Source organism: Neovison vison, chromosome 13 (genome assembly GCF_020171115.1).
Source record: "Neovison vison isolate M4711 chromosome 13, ASM_NN_V1, whole genome shotgun sequence".
Lineage (NCBI taxonomy): Eukaryota > Metazoa > Chordata > Mammalia > Carnivora > Mustelidae > Neogale > Neogale vison.
The window spans coordinates 151,684,749-151,704,916 of record NC_058103.1 but is presented as its reverse complement, the minus strand read 5'-3'; the positions used below and the strand labels follow the sequence as shown (position 1 = coordinate 151,704,916).

The window sequence follows — 20,168 nt, the reverse complement described above, 5'->3', positions numbered from 1 at the left end:
TGCGTGCGACACAGGGGTGTGTGTGTGTGCGACGCAGGCGTGTGTGTGTGCGTGCGACGCAGGTGTGTGTGTGCGTGTGACACAGGGGTGTGTGTGTGTGCGACGCAGGCGTGTGTGTGTGCGACACAGGCGTGTGTGTGTGCGCGCGACACAGGGGTGTGTGTGTGTGCGACGCAGGCGTGTGTGTGTGTGCGACGCAGGCGTGTGTGTGTGCGTGCGACGCAGGGGTGTGTGTGTGTGACGCGGGCGTGTGTGTGTGTGTGCGACGCGGGCGTGTGTGTGTGCGTGCGACGCAGGGGTGTGTGTGTGACGCAGGGGCGTGTGTGCGTGCGACGCAGGGGTGTGTGTGCGTGCGACGCAGGCGTGTGTGTGTGTGCGACGCAGGCGTGTGTGTGTGTGCGACACAGGCGTGTGTGTGTGCGCGCGACACAGGGGTGTGTGTGTGCGTGCGACGCAGGTGTGTGTGTGTGTGCGACGCAGGCGTGTGTGTTTGTGCGACGCAGGCGTGTGTGTGTGCGTGCGACGCAGGGGTGTGTGTGTGTGTGACGCAGGCGTGTGTGTGTGTGCGACACAGGCGTGTGTGTGTGCGTGCGACGCAGGGGTGTGTGTGTGTGTGACGCAGGGGTGTGTGTGTGTGTGCGACGCAGGCGTGTCTGTGTGCGTGCGACGCAGGGGTGTGTGTGCGTGCGACGCAGGGGTGTGTGTGTGCGTGCGACGCAGGGGTGTGTGTGCGTGTGACGCAGGGGTGTGTGTGCGCGTGCGACGCAGGGGTGTGTGTGCGTGTGACGCAGGGGTGTGTGTGCGTGCGACGCAGGGGTGTGTGTGTGTGCGACGCAGTCGTGTGTGTCTGCGCGCGACACAGGGGTGTGTGTGCGCGCGACGCAGGGGTGTGTGTGTGTGCGTGCGACGCAGGGGTGTGTGTGCGTGTGACGCAGGGGTGTGTGTGCGTGCGACGCAGGGGTGTGTGTGTGTGCGACGCAGTCGTGTGTGTGTGCGCGCGACACAGGGGTGTGTGTGCGCGCGACGCAGGCGTGTGTGTGTGTGCGTGCGACGCAGGGGTGTGTGTGTGTGACGCAGGCGTGTGTGTGTGTGCGACGCAGGCGTGTGTGTGTGCGTGCGACGCAGGGGTGTGTGCGTGCGACACAGGGGTGTGTGTGTGCGTGCGACGCAGGGGTGTGTGTGTGTGCGACGCAGTCGTGTGTGTGTGCGCGCGACACAGGGGTGTGTGTGCGCGCGACGCAGGGGTGTGTGTGTGTGCGTGCGACGCAGGGGTGTGTGTGCGTGTGACGCAGGGGTGTGTGTGCGTGCGACGCAGGGGTGTGTGTGTGTGCGACGCAGTCGTGTGTGTGTGCGCGCGACACAGGGGTGTGTGTGCGCGCGACGCAGGCGTGTGTGTGTGTGCGTGCGACGCAGGGGTGTGTGTGTGTGACGCAGGCGTGTGTGTGTGTGCGACGCAGGCGTGTGTGTGTGCGTGCGACGCAGGGGTGTGTGCGTGCGACACAGGGGTGTGTGTGTGCGTGCGACGCAGGGGTGTGTGTGCGTGCGACACAGGCGTGTGTGTGTGCGCGCGACACAGGGGTGTGTGTGCGTGCGACGCAGGGGTGTGTGTGTGTGACGCAGGCGTGTGTGTGTGTGCGACGCAGGCGTGTGTGTGTGCGTGCGACGCAGGGGTGTGTGCGTGCGACACAGGGGTGTGTGTGTGCGTGCGACGCAGGGGTGTGTGTGCGTGCGACACAGGGGTGTGTGTGCGCGCGACGCAGGGGTGTGTGTGTGCGACGCAGTGGTGTGTGTGTGCGACGCAGGCGTGTGTGTGTGCGCGCGACACAGGGGTGTGTGTGTGCGACGCAGGGGTGTGTGTGTGTGACGCAGGCGTGTGTGTGTGTGCGACGCAGGCGTGTGTGTGTGCGTGCGACGCAGGGGTGTGTGTGCGCGCGACGCAGGGGTGTGTGTGCGTGAGACACAGGGGTGTGTGTGTGCGTGCGACGCAGGGGTGTGTGTGCGTGCGACACAGGGGTGTGTGTGCGCGCGACGCAGGGGTGTGTGTGCGTGAGACACAGGGGTGTGTGTGTGCGACGCAGGCGTGTGTGTGTGCGCGCGACACAGGGGTGTGTGTGTGTGCGACGCAGGGGTGTGTGTGTGTGACGCAGGCGTGTGTGTGTGTGCGACGCAGGCGTGTGTGTGTGCGTGCAACGCAGGGGTGTGTGTGCGCGCGACGCAGGGGTGTGTGTGCGTGAGACACAGGGGTGTGTGTGTGCGTGCGACGCAGGGGTGTGTGTGCGTGCGACACAGGGGTGTGTGTGCGCGCGACGCAGGGGTGTGTGTGCGTGAGACACAGGGGTGTGTGTGTGCGACGCAGGCGTGTGTGTGTGCGCGCGACACAGGGGTGTGTGTGTGTGCGACGCAGGGGTGTGTGTGTGTGACGCAGGCGTGTGTGTGTGTGCGACGCAGGCGTGTGTGTGTGCGTGCAACGCAGGGGTGTGTTTGCGTGCGACATAGGGGTGTGTGTGCGCGCGACGCAGGGGTGTGTGTGTGTGACGCAGGCGTGTGTGTGTGTGCGACGCAGGCGTGTGTGTGTGCGTGCGACGCAGGGGTGTGTGTGTGTGTGCGACACAGGGGTGTGTGTGTGTGACGCAGGCGTGTGTGTGTGTGTGCGACGCAGGGGTGTGTGTGCGCGCGACGCAGGGGTGTGTGTGCGTGAGACGCAGGGGTGTGTGTGCGTGCGACGCAGGGGTGTGTGTGTGTGACGCAGGCGTGTGTGTGTGTGTGCGACGCAGGGGTGTGTGTGCGTGCGATGCAGGGGTGTGTGCGTGCGACACAGGGGTGTGTGTGTGCGTGCGACGCAGGGGTGTGTGTGCGTGCGACACAGGGGCTACAGCCCGAGAGCTCCACGGAGACGGTCTCTCTCTCGGTCTTTAAAGGCTCTTGCCCGATGTGACGCATTCAGGCCGAAACCTGCTCCAAATTCCCACCGACTCGGCCTCTCCTGCCCCGACACACTCACACACTCACACACACACAATGGACCTGCCTTCTGCTCCCCAGCGACACGGGGCACCCGCAGCCCTCATCTTCTCTCGCACACTCGTCCCTGAAACCTCCCAGGCCGCACGCCACGTGACCCCACGGCCTCCCCCGCGTACAAGACTCCTCCTCGAGCTCCAGCACGATGCCATCGCGCCCAGACCCTGGCGGTAGGCACGGCGGTCCCTCTGGGCCAGCTTGGAGCCCGAGGCCACATCTTCACGGACCAAGTACCTCGTGCCAGGCGTAAGGAGGGAGCGTGAGGGCGGTCTGGCCCCCCAGGGGCCCCCACCAGGCCGGTAGGGTGGCAGACGGCGCGGAGCGGCTCCGATGAGGCAGGCGGGGGTGGGGACGTGGTGGGAGCAGAGGCAGTGAGCACCCGCGGCCGGGGCGGGGGCCTGGGAGGAGGCGCGGGACCTGCTGGACTCCACGAGGCAGGAAGGTGGGACGACCGGGCGCGGGGCGCGGGGCTCCCAGCTCTGGCTGGAGCGCGGGGGACAGGAGGAGGCCCGGGGAGGAGGATGAGGCCGTGGGCGCTGCTCAGGGGGCTGCAGGCGGAGTGAGGGCGTGAGAGGCCCCTGCGGCAGCCTGGCTCATAAAGCCAATAACATGGGGTCAGGGCGGGGGCCCCGGTTCCTCACGGGTGCAGCCCGGACTCCGGGATGTGTGCTGGGCTGGGCAAGATTCCGGAGGAAGCGGGTGCTGATGGGGGGACAAGCTCGTCCCGCAGCTGCGCGCGGGGGGAAGGACTGACGAGCGGACTGACCGCCCCGGCCCCCGCCCAGCTGTGGGAGCTCCGGCGGGCGGCCTGCTGAGCCTGGATCTTCTCGGGGTGGTCGAGGGCGGACTGGGGAGGCCCGTCTGAGGTGCCCGGCGCAGGACCGGAGGAGGCCGGCGGAGTTCTGGCGTCTGCGTGAACCGGGGCTCCCAAGGGGACGCTGCAGCTTTGCGACGGAGCAACCCGGCGGGACCGGCGGCTTCCAGGCTGACCCTTCCGGCAGAGCTGGCCTCTGAGCGCGGGACGGGACCCACGTTGGGGGCTCCCAGCTCCGAGGCTTCCACCCTGAAATTCTTAGTGCTTTTCTCTTAGAATTTTCTGTTTTGTAAGTGACGTCTGGTAGGACAGTGCAGCGTCCCGCGGCCCTAGCTCGTGTGTTCTCCCTCTCCCTCTCCAGCCCCGGGACGGGCTCCCGCTGCCCGCTCCCCACCCCCACAGCTGCCCTCTGCCCGCCACAGGCTGGCATAGGCGGGGACTGGACTCCACCTGCGGGAGCCGCAGTGTGGGTGTGAGGGGGTCCAGGGCGCATCCGTGGGGTCTCAGCGAAGGGCGCGAGACAGCAGGGTGCGCTCGGTGGGTGACCCCCACCCCAGTACACAGGTTGTAGGGGTTGAAGTTGCGGGTCACCTGCCCGCCACAGGTTGGGGTGATGGGCTGTGAGGACGGGGGGGACTTCCCCAGCCCGGGCCGCAGCGTTGCGTTTTCCCTTGCGTTGTGCCCTGGAAATTACTCGGCTGAGTCTGCCAGCTGAGCCCATGCTTCCCCTTCCCCTCCTCAGCGCAGAGCCCATGGCTCTGGGGCGACGTGGCCAGATGGTGCCACGTGCGCCGTGGGGCGAGGGGTCAGGTCCCTCTGTGCTGGGCACACAGCAGGCAGGGGCGCCTATGGGGTGGAGAGCACGGCCCGCTCTCCCGTCGAGGGAACTGCTCCTCGGGAGGCCGGGACAGCGCGGTTCCAACTCTGGAGGTCGGCGCGGAGGTCCGGGAGATACGGCTTCACGGACACGCTCGGTACCGTGGCCCTAGCGGGCTCAGCCTGACGACAGCACAGCCCCGAGACGACTGCCTGGACCCGACCCTCCGGGGCCCCGCACCCCTGCTGCGCTGGCCTGCGAGGCCGAATGCTTAGTCAGCGTGGCCCCAGGCAGGTGCTCCGCAGCTCGCCCATCAGCCCGCACCAGCCTCACAGCCTTGCCGCGTGAGGATAAAAAACCCATCTCACCGGCAGACGAACTGAGGCACAGGGCTTGGGGCAGAGGTGGGATCTGAACCCCCATCCGACCGTGCAGCATCCCGCATCCCCACGCCCTGCCCCTCCAGGAGCCCGTGCGGGGCCAGGTCCGGCTGGTGGTCACCTCTGCCTTCAGCCGCTCGATCTCGATCTCGCCGTCCTCGATCTGCCGCCGCAGCTGCTTGGCCACCGTCTTCTCCGTCTCCACGATCTGCAGCAGGTGCAGGTACTTCTGCATCAGCGCCTCATGCTCCGTGGCCAGGGTCCGGTAGCTGCGGGCAGGTGGACACGCAGGTTACCACGCTGCGGGCCTGAGATCCGCGGGTCCAGCCCCAGGTGGGACCCCCAGCGGCGGGACTCTGGAGAAGGTCCCACGGCCGCACACAGCGCCTGAGGCCTCCCTGCCCGCTCCCGTCTTGCACTCGGACCTGTGGGTCCCGCGGGGGCCGCTCTCACCCACCGAGGCCCCTGGGCCTTTGCACAGGCGGCTATTCTGTCTGAAGCCCATTCCCCCTGCCTCTTTCCTGGCCTGGCTCTGGCTCCAGCTGCCATGCTGTCTTCTCCGACCCAGACCATGGGGGTGTCCCACAGCCCAGGTCTCTGACGCCACACCCAGGGCTCTGGGCACACACCCGTCCAAGGGTGGCCTTGGCCAGAAGGCTTGTGTACGGGGAGACTGACAACAAGGCTGGAGGGTTAGGGGAGCCAGGTCAGAGGCCCCCAGAGGATAAGCAGAGGGCAGAAGAGATAGCCCAGCACTGTGTACATTAACAGGCCTCAGACTTGCAGGGCATCACGGCCGGGGGCGACCTGGAGGACCAGCCAGGTTCCAGGCCTCTGAGGGGGGAGCCGGGTCAGCTGAGTTCTGGGCCAGGGTTGTCCCCGACACCCCACAGCACAGGCAGGGCCACTGGCGGCGTCAGAGCCGGGGAAACACCGTTCCGTAAAGGAGGGCCCACAGGCTTCGCAAGGGAAGCTCTCAGCGGGGCCCATCGGGGAAGCCAGGCAGGGACTCAGAGGGAAAGCCCACCCTGCCCCCCAGTCACCCGTCCATTCACCCACCCTGTCCTCCCCTCCCCTCCCTGCCCCTGCGTCCCCAACCTTCTCCCACCCTGGGCTTCATGGTTTCTGGCCTCCGACCTCAGCGGCCAGAGCCCCCTGCCCCCCTTCCATCTCCACGCCCCCCACCCCGCTGGCGGCCGTGTTCTGCTCGCAGCCTGCCACGTCCCCGTCTGGCTCCTCGGCTGCGTCCCGCCAGCACCCCTCCCCTCGCGGCTGCCGCTGCCCTGCAGGTGTGGGCTCTGGTGGAAGCCTGGTCCTCAGACCCAGTCCGCTTGCTGGGTCCGGCCTCGCTCGCTCCCTCGCACACCCAGTAGCCCAGGGACCTCAGAGTCATGCCGTAGTTTGCTGATCTGTGACCTGGGTCTGTGCCCGTGAGGGACAGTTCAGCACACGTGACGCGTTTGCGCTGGGACTACCATGGTCCCCTCCCGTCAGACCGCGGAGGCCCTGCTCGCTCCATCCTGAACCCCTGAATGCCTGTCCCTTCAGTGTCAGCAGCGGACCCTGTCCCACGGGCTGTCTCTCTTTGGCACAGAGGGAGTCCCGAGTCCCTCCACGCGAGGGACACACCCAGCTCCCTCCCACCCGTGCAGCAGGGGTGTTCAGAGAGTAGCCTGTCCTCACTCGTCCCCACATCTGTCCCCCCACTCGCTCCTAGGCTGGGGCAGCCAGGGGCGACAGCGCACCCACAGCAGTGGGGTCCCTGTCGGGGGTCATCCATGGGCTCCCCATGTGCTCAGTCGAGGGGCACTTTCCCGTCTGGCCTCTTCTTACATGGCTTTCTGGTGGCCCTGGACGTGGGTCAGTGGGCGCCAGGCTAGCAATGCTGGCTTTCGTCACCGGCTCGGGAGCCGCACACACGTGCTCTCAGCCTCAGTGACGGGAGCCCAGGCGGTCGTGCGTGGGAACAGCCTCGCACGGAGGCAGGGGTGGGGGCCCTTGGGAGGCTCAGAAAGCCCGGTCCCCTGACGGGGTCGGAGGAGTCTGGCTCCTGCTGGCCTGACGGCGGCAGGGGATGGTGGGGCGGGTGGACGGGGCGGCTGGACCTGGAGCGTATCCCTGGGGGGGGGTCCTGACCCCGACATCAAAGCTCCGTCCCGGCCTCCCCCCGTCTAAAGGTCAGCAAGGCTGCGAGAGTGAACTCTGCTCGGCAGGACCGTTCACCAAAGACGAGGACTCGGCTCCCCTACCAGAATGAGTGTGCACGAGAATATTAGGTTTTGAAGTTTCTCCCACTTCCCAAGAGGCTCCGTTCTCTTAGCTTGCAAAGGGAGCTCAGTGGAGAGACGGTGGGGTCTGTCTTCACGCTGCCGCATTTCTCCACACTCCAGGGCTGTGGGAATCCGGGACTCGGGTGGTTTGTCACGGACGCTGGCGCCCGGCGTGGAGCAGGGTCCCCTGGGCCGCCGATCTGGGCCGCCCCGCCTCCCCCGCCCTCTCCTCCAGTAACGAGGCGCGGAGCACCTCTCTGGGCAACACTGCCTTTGGAGACTCACACTCAGAGCTGGACAGGAACTTGGGAGCCACGGAAGACCCACGGCCTCATTTTATACGTGAAGAAACCGAGGCCCGAGAGGGGACGTGCCTTCCCCTAAATGACAGTCTGGGAGCGCGGCAGCTGGAGCTAGAACAGCGCTCCAGTCCCCGACAGCGGGAGCTGCTCGGCTCACACCCCGCGCCCTCCCTGAAGTGTGGACGGTGCACGCACGGGCAGGGAGAGCACGCTGTGGACCCACAGCGCTCACCTCGGTACGTACAACGTATCTAGTACGTAAATGCAAACAGAAACCAAACAAGGTTCGGGCAACACTGCTCACTGCTCAGCAGAGCCGTGGAACAGAGCCAGGCTCCCTCCTGACCCACACACGCACCTCACACTCATGCACACTCACGGTGGACCGGGCTTGAGGCTACATAGGGTTCACAGTCTGCGCTTTACCCCAGCGACACAGTGCGTGGAAGTCAGCCCCAGGACGGCCTCTCCCGCGCGGGGGTGTACGCGCTCCGGATCCCTGGGACCACAGGTCTGATGCGCTTCCGCCCCTGCTCCTCCGTGGTGCTACAGGACACAGCGGGCCTGAAGATGGGGAGACGATCTTGGTGGGCCTGGCCGAATCACTCGAAGCATCTGAAATGCGGTTTTCTCTGCCGGTCACAGAAGGGGGAGGTCCGAGGTTTGGGGCTGCAGAACCCCGCGTTAAAATCCGAGGTTTAACGTGCGTAGACTGGAAGGCGCAGGTGTGAAAAGCACACGGCTGACGGTGACAGGCTTTGATCCGCGCGTACCGCGCCTGGGAGGAAGAACCTTCTGTCCCCCCGCAAGCCCCCTCACACCCCCAGCCAGCCCGACCCCACAGGCGACTCCAGCTCAGAGTCCTTCGCCGCCAGCGAACTGTGACTGTGACACACTTCGCGTCACTGGACTCCGACGGCGTCCCCTAGCTTGCGTCTGGCTTTTCCTCCTCGGCACGCTGGCTTTGCTGTTCAGCGTTTTGTGACACATGTTTCGGGCGGGCGCCTTTCCGGTGCTGGGCGGTATTGTCGCCCGGACGTACCGGGGCTTGTCTGCACGTCTGTCTGTCTGCGGACAGACACCTCGGCTCTTTCCAGTCTGGGGACTGCTATCCACAGAGCTGTGTGCACAGGACTGGTCGTGGATGTTTTTGCTTCTCTCAGATAAACACCGACATTGCTGGTCACGGAGCCGGCCTAGCAATCTTCAAATGGCTCGGTTTTTTAAGCAACTGTCTAACAATTTTCTGAAGTGGTTGAGCCACTTTCCGCGCCTGCCTGCGTGGGTGCCTTACGGGGCCCCACCCCAGCCCGGCCTCCGCTGGGTCTCCGTCACCTCCGCCTGGCGAGGCTCCAGGGTCTCACACGGTCTCTGAAACACTTCAGTATCAACGTATTTTCTACACCAGCGCAGTCCAGGTCCTCAGAATGTACAACCGATGAGAACTCTGCATTCTGCATCGCTTCAACACGCAGAAAGCCCCTCCCCGTCAGCAGACTCCTGTGGCTCTCAGAGCAGCCCAGCTCTTGGCTCCTGGTGGGGGGACGGAGGCCCACCGGCGCCTCCTGAGTCTGGGCCCTTCCGCCGTGAAGCCCTCCTGCACAGCGCTGACAACTTCCACGCATAAGTGTAGCTGTGACGGCGTTAGTCCCCTGCTGTAAAAGCTTTGATCGCTCCCGCTGTTCACAGAGTAAAGGCCCAGCTCCCCAGCTGGGTGTTCAAGACCCCGGATGACCCGATTACACTTCACCTTCCGAAACCCAGGGTGTCTTCATGAACCCTGCAGGTCTCTCTCGTACATCGGCGCCTTGAGGGTGGGACTGGGGCTGGGGGCCAAAGCGCTCATAGTTAAGCCCATTACGCCCTTGGTCCTCTGGCTCAGGTCAGACGTCACCCTATATCCAGCTTCCCTCATCTGCCAGCAGAGGGAAGTAGTGTCTCTCCCCCATGGTGCCCTGTACCCACCCAGGCCTTTGCGTGCAAGAGCTGGCTGCGACCCTGTCTAATGTCTTCCTAAGTGGACACGATGTCCTTGGGGGACAGCTGCATCCATCCCTCTCTGCCCAGCGCCACAGTCAGAGCCTGACTCTATAAGTTCACGTGTGAGTACCGGCTGGACTGGATACTCCCTGAGAACAGGGAAGGACATGGCCTGACCTCGAGGTCATAGTTAGTCCTATGGCCATTGTAAAGGGTTTCTGGTCGGCTGGTTTGTTCCAGGGCTCAAAGAAGGGCCCTGGTATCCGTCCATCCGTCCGTCCATCCATCCATCCATCCATCCGTCCATCCGTCCACCCGTCCACTCACACACACACCATCCACGCGCCATCACTGTCCATCCACCATCCCACGTACTCGAAACACATCCACTGATCGTCCACCTACCCTCCACGCGTTCATCTCTCACCTTCCACTCAGCGTCCAAACTTGCCTCCATCCTCGTCCATTCATTCATCCTTGATTTCTCCTGGTGCACGTGCTCATCCCCTGTAAGCCCCGGGGACCCGAACAATCCGACTTGGTCTCTGCCCTCAGGACCTTACACTTAACAAGCAGAGAGACGCAGAGACACACCACTCTGCACTAAGCCGGAGAGATCACCTGCTGAGAGGGGGTGCCTCTGGGGGTCCCTGCCCTTGGATGAGACTTGATTCTGTCAGGGGTCGGCAGCTGTGGAGCCACACCCCAGCCCATAAGCCTGTCACTTCCCCACGACCCAGAAGACTCAATCCACGGTGCGGCCCTGTTTTCTCTGCAGCATACGTGGAGAGGCCTTCGCTTTTCTCTCTGTCTGGCCCCTCCAGGGAGGGGCATGCCCTGCGGGGAATGAGGAGGAGCTCTGGAACCCCTGAGCTCAGAGAGGTTGAGAGATTTCCCTCTGTAGAACAGGAAACAGGCTCCGAGGAGAGGCAGGAGCTGTTCATGGTCACGCAGCAGATCCGTGGCTGCAGCGGGCTTGGAGCCTGGGCTTAGGCTTTGGTAGCCATAAAATCCTTGACCCCAACCAAAGAGGGCTCAGCTCCCCTACTGGAAAGGAAGGAGCCGGTGCACTGAAGCTGGCGGGAGGCTGCTCCCCCTGTCTCCCTGCTCCCGGGGGCACCGACGGTGGCACAGACCCAGAGCTCTGGGATCCGAGGGGACCCCTGCCAAGACCCCTCCTTACAGCTCGCCTTCTCCCCTCCCTTCCTCCCTTCCCCGCCCTCCCCCTCGGGGCCTGGGTTTGCTCCGGGCAGGGCCCTCGTGTTCCGCCTCTTTGGCGGCGACAGCCCTTGTGTTCCGCCTCTTTGGCGGCGAAGGTGGGCAGGACGTACCTGGCGTGAGCGATGGCCGCCACCCACTCGTCACAATCCTTGGCATCCTCCGTCCTCAGCTCCAGGGCTTTCTGGTTCTCGTGGCTGAAGTTAACGGTGAAGTAATGCTGCACGGGGAAGAAGACAGCTCTGGTCACCAGGGTGTCCGTCCGGCTCTCGGGCGGGTGCTCGCGGCCACACCAGCCAGGTGCAGACTCGTCCTGGGGCCCGGGAAGGCCATTCCAGTAAACATTTTCAAACTCGACTAAGGCAGGCTTTGTACATGGAATGGAGCCTGTACTTAGGATAGGAAGGAAGCAAAACCTGATTTGTCAACAAATTGCAAAAAAGCCAGTTTCAAACCATCCGGTGCGCTGGGAGGAAGGCAGAAGCACCACGGGGGACCGCCTCTGGGGTGTGGGTTCCCGCTGAGGGCTGTGCCTGTGTTCCGCTCCCAGAAAGGTATCAAGCTCTCCTCCGGTCCTGGGGCGAAAGCATGAACAGACAGGGCCCCGAGGAGCACCCCCGGAAGCCCCGCCGTGGGGTGCATGTGACTTGGACCCGCCTCAAGCCCAGGGCCAGGGGCCAGCACCACCCCCCCGCCACCCCCGCTGGCTCCCGGGAAGCAGAGCAGCCGACAGCACACACGCATCTGTTATGTTGTCCCTGTTAGGGCAGCTCAGCTCCCCGCACGATGCCCGCAGCCCAGCGAGCACACCTGTTTGCTGCGGTCATCGCTGGGAGGGAGGTGGGAGCAAAGGGCGGTGGGGGCGGAGAAAGCCTGTCGGGTCAGCCCGGGGTGCAGGATGGCTGCCCCGCTGGCGGAGAGCGGGTCCAGGTTTGAGGTGCGCTGGACAGGGAATGTGGGGGCAGCACAGGGGTCCGGAGTGCCCGTGTGTTCGGGGCGTGAGGGGCTGGACGGCAGGAACACGGGGGCCAGACACACGGCGGGCAGGGTCCCGGAGGCGGTGTCCGGGGGACGGGCTGGGAGGACTGCGTCCGTGCACACCTCCGGTCTCATCCTGCTGGAGGTGGGAGAGGCAGGCGGTGGGGTGCAGAGACGGACCCGCAGGCCTGCCGCTCAGAGGTGTGTCTGGGCCGCGGTGTGCCGGTGTGTCGTGGAGGGGAGCGGTCCCTGTCCCTGCCCCCGCGGCGCCGGGCGGCAGGGAGCAGCCCCCGAGGTGCGGCGCGTAGACTATTTTTAGCGTCTGCTGACATTTACTGTATTTCTGTTAATTGTTAGTCTTGGTGGCGGCCACGGGGTGTGTGTGCGTGTGCGGTTGGAGAGTCAGCGTCTCTCACTTGTTTCCTAGGAAACAGATAACTGGGGCTGTGGAACGAAATGTCAGCTACAGCCTCAAATAACTGAATTCAGAAGGCTCAGGTGGGCGCCCGCCGCCCCGCCCTGGAAGCCCAGGTCCCCAGCACGTTCCACCTCTCGAGAGATGAGGGACACCCCTGCACTCATCTCCCACGAGCTCACTGGTTCCCGCCTTCCGCAGGTGGAGCAGGTGTGATCTGCTTTGCACAGAGGTTGTGCCACTTGCCCAGGGTCACACGGCTGCAAAGCAGACCTTCCCCAGGCACCTGCCGTCCACTCCAGCCAGGGCTTGGCACTGGGGTGGGAAGAAAGCCCACGGAGCCTACAGACGGGTGGGACTCTGGGTTCTAACTCCGAAGCGGGGACACTCAGCTGTACCGTGGGTTGCCTCGGGTCCCCAGGGAGGATGTCCTGGTGCTGGATGGGCCTGCCGAGGGATCTCCTTCCCTGCCAAGCTGCCAGGGGCGGGGCAGGGGGCAGAGCGGCCCATGCCCGGAGGGGCTGGGTGGGCGCGGGTCCCTGAGCCTGGCCCTTCTGAGCCGTGGGGAGTGAGGGGCTTCACAGTCGGCCAGGCCAGCGTAGTGGAGAAGCCCGAGCCTGCTGGCCCCCAGGCCCCCTGAAACCCCACTGCAATCCCACCTCAGCAGGAAACGGAACCACAGGCAGCCGGCTTAGAAGCCTCCAGGTCTGAACCTCACCCGCAGGGACCTCCGCCAGCAGAGACCTCGGCTTTCAAGCGTTAGTTCTCCTCACCTCAGGGCAGGATCGGCTCCCAGAGGCTCCCTCCCTGCTCCCGCCCCGCCACCTCCCCCGGGCGAGGCTGGCCCACCCGTCCCTCTACCCAGCCTGTCCCCTGCTCCAGGCTGAGCCCGCCGTGGCCAGGCTCCCCACGAGTGTCCTGCATCTCTTGTTCTTGGAGACAGCACCCGGCCGGTGATGGGTGGCTGGAAGTCCAGGAGCACAGGCTAGTGGCGGGGTGGGTGTGGGGGTCTGGGGGCGGGCATGACCTGGAAATGTCCCTGCAGCTCCTGGCAAGCAGACTGGTGGGGTTGGAGGGAGCTCTGAGGAAAGCCGGGGCATCCTCGGGGCAGAGGACAAGGGGTGTGCTGGGCAGGCCACTTGGGAGCTTCTACTAGAGGGGACACTGGGGGGGGGGTCCCAGGCTCGGGCCTGGGCTCTTCGCACACCTGGCCTTGCTGGGAGCATGCCCCCCTCCCCTCCCTGCCCAGGAGTCACACGGATTCCCTCCCTTCCACAGGGACGCAGAGGCCAGATGCTCAGCAGTACACAAGGTCCCCTCCAGGAAACAGTGGGTGGCTCGTGGCTCAGCAGGGCTTCTGTGGCCAACCACGGCCCGGGCTGCCCTGTGGGGGCCTCACAGGGCGTGGGGACAGCGGGCTTCCTCTGTGTGTGTGCTTCCCCCAACACCTGTTCTCCCTAAGCCCGGGGCCAAGTGACTAGTGCCCCCGAAGGGAGAGTAAACTTCCTCCCAGCCCTCCGGAGTCACTGCGAATCCTGACCACGGTGGCCACATGCGCAAGGCTTTGCTCTGTGTGGGGCTGGGGGGTGAGGGAAGGGAGACACGGAGATAGAGACAGAGACGGGGACGGAGAGACACAGAGACAGAGACAGAGATGCAGAGACAGAGATGGAGACAGAGACAGAGATGTAGAGATGGAGACAGAGACGCAGAGACAGAGACGGAGACAGAGACATAAAGACAGTGACAGAGATGGAGACAGAGACACAGACAGAGAAGAGCAGCAGAGACACAGAAACAGAGAGAGGAAGTAAAATCCGCTGGGAAAGAACGAAGTCCCCACATGCAGAGAGAAGGAGTGAATTCCAGGCTCCTGGAAGACGCTAAGGAAAAGGCAGTTTGAACTGAGGAAGATGGAAGGAAAATGTTGGGTCCTCAGGCCCACGCGCAGAAAGACCCAGTCAGCCACCGACCGGCAGGGCAGGCACAGGAAGGCGGCCAGTCCCCTGTAGGTGTGGCCCAGTGTTCCGTGCGGGTGCAGGCTCCTGTACAGTGGGTGACTGCCCTCTCACGGAGGTTGGAGAGGTGAGGTGGGCCCCGCAGGGGCTGTGCCTGGGCTCCCCAGTCACCCAGGGTTCTTTTTCACAGCAACGGGCCAGGGGACCCAGAGTTAAGAGGGGCAAGTGGCCTCCTGGTCAGAGAAAGGGCACTGGACGTGGAGTCTGACCACAGTGCGGCCCGGGGTGGTTGGGGCCCTTCCTCTGGGATGCTCGGGCCCCTCCTCCGTGAAGTGGGTAGTGGGCAGACACACTGGGCTCTTGGTCTTTCTGAGTTCCACGCTCTCTCTCTCTGCACCTGCACAATCAGTGTGTCCATCCACAGCTCCGTCCCCCTGCCTGTCCATCCATGGCTCCACCCACCTACCCACCTCTCCACCTGCCCACTGGGAGGAAGAGACCCCGTCAGGAAGAGAATGTGTGCTCTGTGTCTTTCCCCGGGGCTCTGGATAGGCTCGGGATGGTTCCTCGTCTCTCCCGACAGCCTTCAGGAGGCTCTGGGTATCCTCTGGCCCAGCCCCTGTCGGCTGTGCACAGTCCACACAAGGGACATCCCTTGGACATCTGGCTCTGGTGGTCAGGGGCTTGTGATTCTGGGTCCCACAGGACTGAAGCAATTGGAGAGACAGTTCATGGCAGGCAACCTCCCCGGGGCGCTGCCCAGACAGCATACTGAAAGCCACCCCCAGGCTTCCTGTGGCCACTGGGTTAGGATGAGGGGAGAGAGCTGTTTCACCTGATACATGGAAGCCAATACAGCCAAGCAAAATAAGGAAACAGAGGATTATGCTCCCAATGAAAGAACAAGATAGAACTCAAGAAAAATACCTTCATGAAACCGAGACAGGTAATTTACCTGATAAAGAGTTCAAAGTCAAGGTCACAGAGCAGCTCGCTGATCTCAGGAGAAGAACAGATGGAGAGAGAAAACACGAGAGGGTACCAAACAGAAGTCACAGAGTGAAAAATACAAAAATGAACTGGAAAAAAAAAGTGCATAAAGGGCTTCAACAGCAGAGCTGATGAAGTGGAAGAAAGGGTCGGTCAGCTGAAGACAGGGCAGGGGAGCACACTCTAAAACAGAGCAGTGAAAAGAATAAAGAATTTAAAAAACCAAAGACCGCTCAAGAGGCCTATGGAAAAACATTAAGGGAAACAACGTTTGCATAATAAAGGTGCCAGAAAGAGAAGAAAACTTCTGTCCCCTGGAAAGCCACAGAAAATGTATTTAAAGAAATAATGGCTGAGAATGGCCCTGACCTGGGGAAGGAAACACACACCCAGGCCTGGGAAGCCTAGAGAGTCCCAAATAACACGAACCCAAGGAGACCCACACCGTGACACATCATAATAGAAACATCAAAAGTTAAATATAAGGGGGACCTTCAAGGCATCCAGAGAAAACAACTGCTTAGGTACAAGGGATCCTCATAAAACTATCCGAAGAGTTTTCAGCAGAAACTATGTGGGCCAGAGGGAGCAGCAGGATATATTCAAGTGTTGAAGGGAAAAAACCTTCCAACCAAGACTACTCCACCTGGGAGGGTCATTGTTCAGAACGGAGGGGGAGAGAAAGTTTTCCAGACAAGCGGGAGCTAAGGGAGTTCATCACCATGGAGCAGGACTATGAGAGCCACTAAAGGGACTTCCTGAAGCTGAAAAGAAAGGGCATTAACTGGGAACAAGAGCACAGATGAGGGCGCCTGGGTGGCTCAGTTGGTTGGACGACTGCCTTTGGCTCAGGTCATGATCCCGGAGTCCCGGGATCGAGTCCCGCATCGGGCTCCCAGCTCCACGCGGAGTCTGCTTCTCCCTCTGACCTTCTCCTCGCTCATGCTCTCTCTCACTGTCTCTCTCTCAAATAAATAAATAAAATCTTTTTAAAAAAATGACTATGACTACAACAATTAGTTAAGGGATACACAAAATAAAAAGATGTAAAATGTGACATCAAAGTGTAAGATGTGGGGAGAGAGAGAAGAAATGCAAAGTTTCAGAATGTTTTCAAAGTTAACTTGCTATCGACTTCAAACAGATTACGGCACACACACAGACACACACACACACAGACACAGACACACACACACAGACACACACACACACAGAGACACCTCATTTTATTGTGCTTTGCTTTGCTGCACTTCAGAGCTATTGCATTTTTCCAAAGTAAAGGTTTGTGACAACCCCACATCAACCATTTTTCCAATAGCATTTGCTCACCCATGTCTCTGTGTCACCTTTTGGTAATTCCTGCAACATTTCAAGCTTTTCACTATTGTTATACTTGTTACGGTGATCTGTGATCAGTAATTCTGACTTGCTGCAGGTTCAGATGGTGCTTAGCATTTTTTAGCAATTAAGTATTTTTAGTATCTGGAAGGTACACTGCTTTTGTATACATCATACTGTCACACACTGAATAGACAACACCATAGGGCAAATATGACTTTAATACGTGTGGGAAACCAAAACATTTATTTGACTTGCTTTATTGTGATATTCGCTCTATTGTAGGGATCTAGGACCGAACCCCCAATAGCCGTGAGGTGTGCCTGTAGGCTGATGCGTGTGAGCCATAAGGTAACCACAAATCAAAACCTGTAGCTGATACACAAGTGTACATGAGATAGAAATCTAAACATAACACTGAAGAAAGGCATCGAACCACAAGGGAAGACAGCAAGAAAAGCAGCAGAGGAAATACAAACAGCTGGAGAACCCTGAAGAAAATGGCAATAAGTACGCAGCTATCTGTAAGTCCTTTAAGTGTAAACGGACTAGATTCTCCATCCAGAAGACACAGAGTGGCTGAATGGATTCACGCAGAAAACAAGACCCGTCTGTACGCTGCCTGCGAGAGGTCAGGACACACAGGCATAAGAACACGCGGACTGAAAGCGAAGGGATGGGAAGAGATGCTTCGTGCAGGTGGAAACCCAGAGAAAGCTGGCGTAGCTGCACTTACGTCAGACCGAAGTCTTCAAAATAAAGTCCACAACAGCAGACACAGGTGGGCGTTACTGATGACAAAGGGGTTCATCCAGCAGGGAGGTTTGTATATATTTATGTCCCCAACAGAAGTGCACCGAGACATAGAAAGGAAATACAAAAGACCTAGAAAGAGAAACCTGTAGCAACACAAGAGCTCAGGGGACACTAGCAGCCCCCCTGCACCGGCAGGCAGCGCCTCCAGACAGAAAACCGACAAGGAAACCGTGGCCTTAAAGGACACGTTAGCCCAAATGCACTCGACAGCTCTGCACAGAACATTCTGCCCCAAACCAGCGGAAAACACATTCTTGTCAAGTGCGCACGGAACATTCTCCAGGGGAGAACATACGTGAGGCCACGAGACGAGTCTCAATGAATTTAGGAAGACTGAACGCACACGGAGCATCTTTCCAGACACCACAATGGTGTGAAGCTGGGAATCAACGGCAAAAGAAAACTGGAGAAAAAAATCACAAATACGTCGAGATGAAACACTACTGAACAAGCGGGTTTCCACGAGGAAACCCAAGAGGACAAAAACCCCTGAGATGAATGAAAGTGAAGATACAACATGTCAAAATCTGTAAGGTGCGGCAAAAGCAGTCCCAGGAGGGAAATTCGTAATGAGACAAGAAACAAGACAAACTCAAGTAAACAATGAAACTTTGCACCTAAAGAGCTAGAAAAAGAGCAATGAGCAGCCCAACATCCGTGGGAGGAAGGAGACAGTAAAGGTCAGGGCAGAAATAAGTGGAAATTCAGACTAAAAAGGGAACAGAAAAAAATCAATGAAGATGGTTGTTTGAAAAGATAAATAAAATTGATAAACCATTAACTAGACTCAGTAAGAAAAAAGAGAGAAGGCTCAAATCCAGAAAACTAGGAATGAGAGAGCAGAAGTCACAACTGGTACCGAAGAAGTAAAAGCGATCACGAGAGACCACGGTGTCAATTATACGCCAGCAAATAGGATGACTTAGAAACGCCGGATAGATGCCGAGAAGCACGCAGTCTTCCAAGACGGAGTCAGGAAGAGATAGAGAATCTGAACGGGCCAGTCACAGTAAGGATGTTGATTCAGTAATCAAACCTCCCGACACAAAACGTCCAGGGCCAGGCCGCTTCCCTGGTGGGTGCTCTGGGACACGGAGAGATTTCACACGGATCCATCTCAAACTCGGAGCAAAACACTGAAGAGGGGTGAATCCAAACTCAGTTTCCCAGGCCAGCATTACCCTGATACCAAAACCAAACAAGGACACCACACACAAAAAGAGAAAATTTCAGGCCATGTTCCTATGAACCTACATACAAAAATCCTCGACAAAATATTAGCAAACTAAATCAAGAACACGTTGAAAGGATCATATACCGTGACCGAGTGGGATCTGTTCCAGGGATGCAAGGCCGGTTCAGCATCCACAGACCCATCAATGTCATATGTCATGTCAACAGAATGAGGATAAAGATCAGATGACCAGCTCCACAGACCCAGAAAAGCCCTTGACAAAATTCAACATCCATTTATGATAAAACTCTTAAGAAAGGAGGGTTCCAGGGACCATACCTCCAGCTAATAAAGACCATATATGAAAAACCCACAGCCAGCATCAGATGGAACAGTGACTCTGGGTCCCACCAGAGCTCAAGATGGTCCCACAGCCTCAGACGGTGTCAGACAGACCCCAGGTCACCTTGGAAGCTGAGCCACCCCTGGGCCTCCCCAGAATGACCAGGTTGTGCAGAGGCAAGCGACGGCCCTGGCAGGGCTGCAGACGGGACAGTGGACGTCTTGGGGTCATGTGATGACAGTTGGACCACATCTCGGGTGCGCCCGGAATGATGCCCAACCACGGAGGATGCCCTCGAGGCTTCTCAGGGTCCGCAGGACCAGAACAACACGGGGCCTCAGCAGGACCGCGGAACAGGACCTGAGTCACACTTGCCACGACTACATGACCGCGTGGTCGTGCAGGATGGCTCCCTGGGCGGAAGAGCAGCGCCGATTCTGGAATTCACCATGGGGACCCCTGGGAACTCTTTGGGGCAACAGAGAGCCACACCCGTGGCCCCCTAGGGTCCTGGGCGGGATCAGGACTCCCATCCCACAGGATACGTCAGGGATGCAGGATAAACTCAGAAACAGATCTGGGGCTGCCTCTGGGAGTCTGTTTCTGTCTGAATCCCAAGAGGCCCCCTGAGCTGCTGGAATGACCCCGGATGGCAGTGGCAGCTGCAGAATCCACCGGTGGACCACACCTGACTTTGGTGCGGGAGCAAGGCTCGTGCATCGACCCCGAGGCGCGACGGACACCCGGCACAGAGCCGCGCCTACCCCCGCATGAGGTCGGGGCCGTGTGCCTTGACTTGAGGCCCCCTCAGGAGTCCCGGGACGGGTCCGTGAGCACCCGGGGTGGCCAGGCCAGACCGCTCCCACAGAGCACTGGTCGCTGTGTCCCTGTCCCCGTGGGTCTCCCCCACGGCTGGACCCCGCATTCTCATGGGATCGGTCTGGGTGCACTCATGCATCTCCGGGGGACTCGGAGGGGCAGCCGAGCCCGAGAACGGCTCATGTCGACCTTCACCTGCCCCCAGCAGGTCACGGGGGACGGACCCAGAAAGGAGACCTGTGAGCACCGGCCTCACAGGCAGGACCACGCCCTGCCCCTGGGGTGGTGCCAGGACCAGGAGCACCCAGCTGGTATCGGGCACACAGCTGGTATCGGTCACGGAAAGTGACGTTCTTCCTGCTTCACTCTTTGCCCGAGTCACTTCTGCATGACTCCGGCACGTGTCCCCACGGAGCTGGACATCGGCCCCCTCACGGCTCAGTGACACACACAGGGCCTCCAGGAAGCCCGGGCGCCCTCCTAGCCAGAGCTTAGCTCCCCTCCTGCGGGCTCCCCCTCGCTGCTAGGCCCGAGG

The 20,168-nt window shown here is 60.8% G+C and overlaps 1 protein-coding gene across 1 annotated transcript in view; it reads right to left on the bottom strand.

Annotated features, from left to right (window-relative positions):
* Positions 1-20,168, bottom strand: part of RASGRF1 (Ras protein specific guanine nucleotide releasing factor 1) — an 88,680-nt gene that overhangs the window by 60,490 nt on the left and 8,022 nt on the right. The window contains exons 2-3 of the mRNA XM_044230808.1: positions 10,916-11,022; positions 5,154-5,301 (exon numbers count right to left, since the gene is read on the bottom strand). Of these exons, the coding sequence (XP_044086743.1) occupies positions 5,154-5,301; positions 10,916-11,022 (255 nt within the window). The remainder of the gene's footprint in view (positions 1-5,153; positions 5,302-10,915; positions 11,023-20,168) is intronic.